The sequence below is a fragment of the Glycine soja genome, chromosome 1, assembly GCF_004193775.1.
Source record: "Glycine soja cultivar W05 chromosome 1, ASM419377v2, whole genome shotgun sequence".
Lineage (NCBI taxonomy): Eukaryota > Viridiplantae > Streptophyta > Magnoliopsida > Fabales > Fabaceae > Glycine > Glycine soja.
Window position 1 is genome coordinate 46942942 of NC_041002.1, and position 2787 is coordinate 46945728.

General features: G+C 35.5%; 1 protein-coding gene across 1 annotated transcript; it reads left to right on the forward strand.

Annotated features, from left to right (window-relative positions):
* Positions 1-279: 279 nt before the first annotated feature.
* On the forward strand, positions 280-2486 carry LOC114386238. Its single transcript, XM_028346225.1, has 3 exons — positions 280-360; positions 457-1156; positions 2455-2486. Exons 1-3 carry the CDS (start codon positions 280-282, stop codon positions 2484-2486), a joined length of 813 nt encoding a protein of 270 aa, XP_028202026.1.
* Positions 2487-2787: the final 301 nt, after the last annotated feature.

Genomic DNA, 2787 nt, shown 5'->3' on the forward strand with positions numbered 1-2787 from the left:
TCTTACGGGACTTGTACCATGGAAGGTGAAGTAAGTTTTTCCCACATAACTCTTCCAATCTTTGATGGAGAGAATTATGATCTTTGGGAAGTGAAAATGCAATCCTACACGGAGTCTTTGGATTTGTAGGATGCTGTGGAAGAGGATTATGAAATATATCCGCTGCTTGAAAATCCCACCATGGCCCAAATTAAAAATCACAAGGAAAGAAAGATGAAGAAGACAAAGGCGAGGTCATGTTTGTTCACTGGTGTTTCACAAATGATATTCATCAGAATCATGACTCTTAAATCACCCAAAGCAATTTGGGATTATCTGAAAGAGGAATACGCTGGAGATGATAGAATACGAAGCATGCAAGTGCTGAATTTAAGGAGAGAATTTGAGCTTCAAAGGATGGAAGAGTAAGAGACAATCAAAGAATACTCAAACAAATTGTTGGGTATTGCCAACAAGATAAAGTTGTTGGGAAGTGATTTTGCTGATTCGAGAATTGTAGAGAAAATTTTGGTAACGGTGCCGGAGAGGTATGAAGCATCTATAGCTTCATTGGAGAACACAAAGGATCTGCCGAAAATCACATTGGCAGAAGTGCTACATGCCCTGCAAGCTCAAGAGCAGCGAAGGTTGATGAGGCAAGATCGTGTTGTCGAAGGTGCTTTGCCTGTCAAACATCATGAAGTTGATGAAAACAAAAATGATTTTTTCAAGAAGAATCAACCAGCAAGCAGCGAAAATAGTGCAAACAACCAAAACAAAGGCAAGAATAAAAAGAAAAATTATCCACCTTGTCAGCATTGCAGAAAATTGGGTCACCCACCATACAAATGTTGGAAACAGCCAGACGCAAAGTGCAACAAGTGCAATCAGCTTGGACACGAAGCTATAATTTGTAAAAACAAATTTCAGCAGCAAGAAGCTGATGCCCAAGTTGTTGAGCAAGAGGAAGAAGATTATATTTTTGCTGCAACATGTTATTCGATGAGGAGTAGTTCTAAATGTTGGTTGATTGATAGTGGTTGTACGAACCACATGACATATGATAAGATTCTATTCAAGGATTTGAAGCCAACTAATGTCTCAAAGGTTAGAATTGGGAATGGTGGCTATATTCCAATAAAAGGAAAAGGAACTGTTGCAATTTCAACATGTTCAGGTATCAAATTAATATTAGATGTTCTTTATGTACCTAACATTGATCAAAACTTGCTAAGTGTAGGTCAGTTGATTAAAAAGGGATTTAAAGTGTCCTTTGAACATCAACATTGCTTTATCTATGACATTTTTGGCCGGGAAGTTCTAAGGGTTAAAATGAAAGGTAAAAGCTTTTCATTTGATCCAGCAGAGGAGGAGCATACAACCTATTTCACTCAAGTCACACCCATGGAATTCAAGCACAAGAGACTTGGTCATTGCCATCTTGAAAGAATGCTAAACATGAAAAAAAGGAAATATGCAAAAGAAAATTTGAAGAAGTTTCAAATGGAGGAATGCAAATCTGTTAGCACACCAATGAATCAAAAGGAGAAGTTCAGCAAAGAAGAAAGTGTTGATAACATTGATGAAGGATATTATGGGAGCTTGATTGGATGTCTAATGTATCTCACTACAACAAGACCAAACATTCTATTTGCTCAAAAGAACAAAACTGAAATTTTTGTTGACAATCAAGTAGTCATTGCTATTGCAAACAATTCCGTGTGTCATGGGAAGACTAAACATTTCAACATCAAAGTCTATTATTTGATAAAGATGCAACAAAGTGGAGAAGTGAATTTAATTTATTACAAGTCTAAATATCAACTGGCTGACATGTTTACAAAGTCACTACCTATCAACAAACTTGAACTCAAAGAATTGGAGTTTGTAGTTCCAAAAGCAAGGAGGAGTATTGAAGATATACTTTTGTAACTGCATAATATTTTATTTTTTTAGTTTTTAAAATAGGATTTAGTAAATAAGTTGATTTCCTATATTTTAGGAGTAAGACAGTTTTAATGGATTAGCCTAGTCAATAAGTGATTCCTATCTTTAAGGAGCAAGTTAGTTTTAATATTCTGTTTTGCTAATATTTTGTTATCTAATTAGTTTATCTTTTGCTATTTATTGTATCGCTGCTGAGAACAATTTGAATGAGAATAGAATAATTCTATTTCCTCCGTATACGTATTGTCCTAAATACATCTCTCTTTTTCCTAAAATATGATTTCTTATGTTGTTCATTGGGTTGAAATGGATCTCACGTGCCATATTTATGACCACCTTGGTGGTAAGTCCACACCATTGTTCTGCAATCTTTTGTGATAGCATATTTTTTTTACTCATAGGAATTGAAGTCAAGTACTAGGGGATTTACAACAACTCACGCATGCTAGTTAACGCCTTAACCAACTAAGCTAGATCCTCTTGGTTTTAGTGATAGCATATATTCATGTTTTATTGTTTCTGTTCTAGTAACAGAAAACCTCCAGCAGCTGACGGCCTAGAGAGTATCTATGACTGGAGCATTCAAATAATGTGTTCTCCCCACTTTTCAGATTTGAGGGGATTTTAAACTCGATTGAGTTGGTTGATGTTTATTCGAATTAATTATGGGAATCTCCTGCCATCATGGATTTTATCTTTTTAACTGTCAAATCTTTAGATAACTGTTAGTGTACTTGCTCATGATCCAAGGTCCCAAAAGGCATTAGAAAATGAATCTAATATATGATGATGAGTCGGTCTTAAACCACAAATCTATAATGCATATAGCTCGGCCCAAAATCGGAGGTATAGTTTCATTAA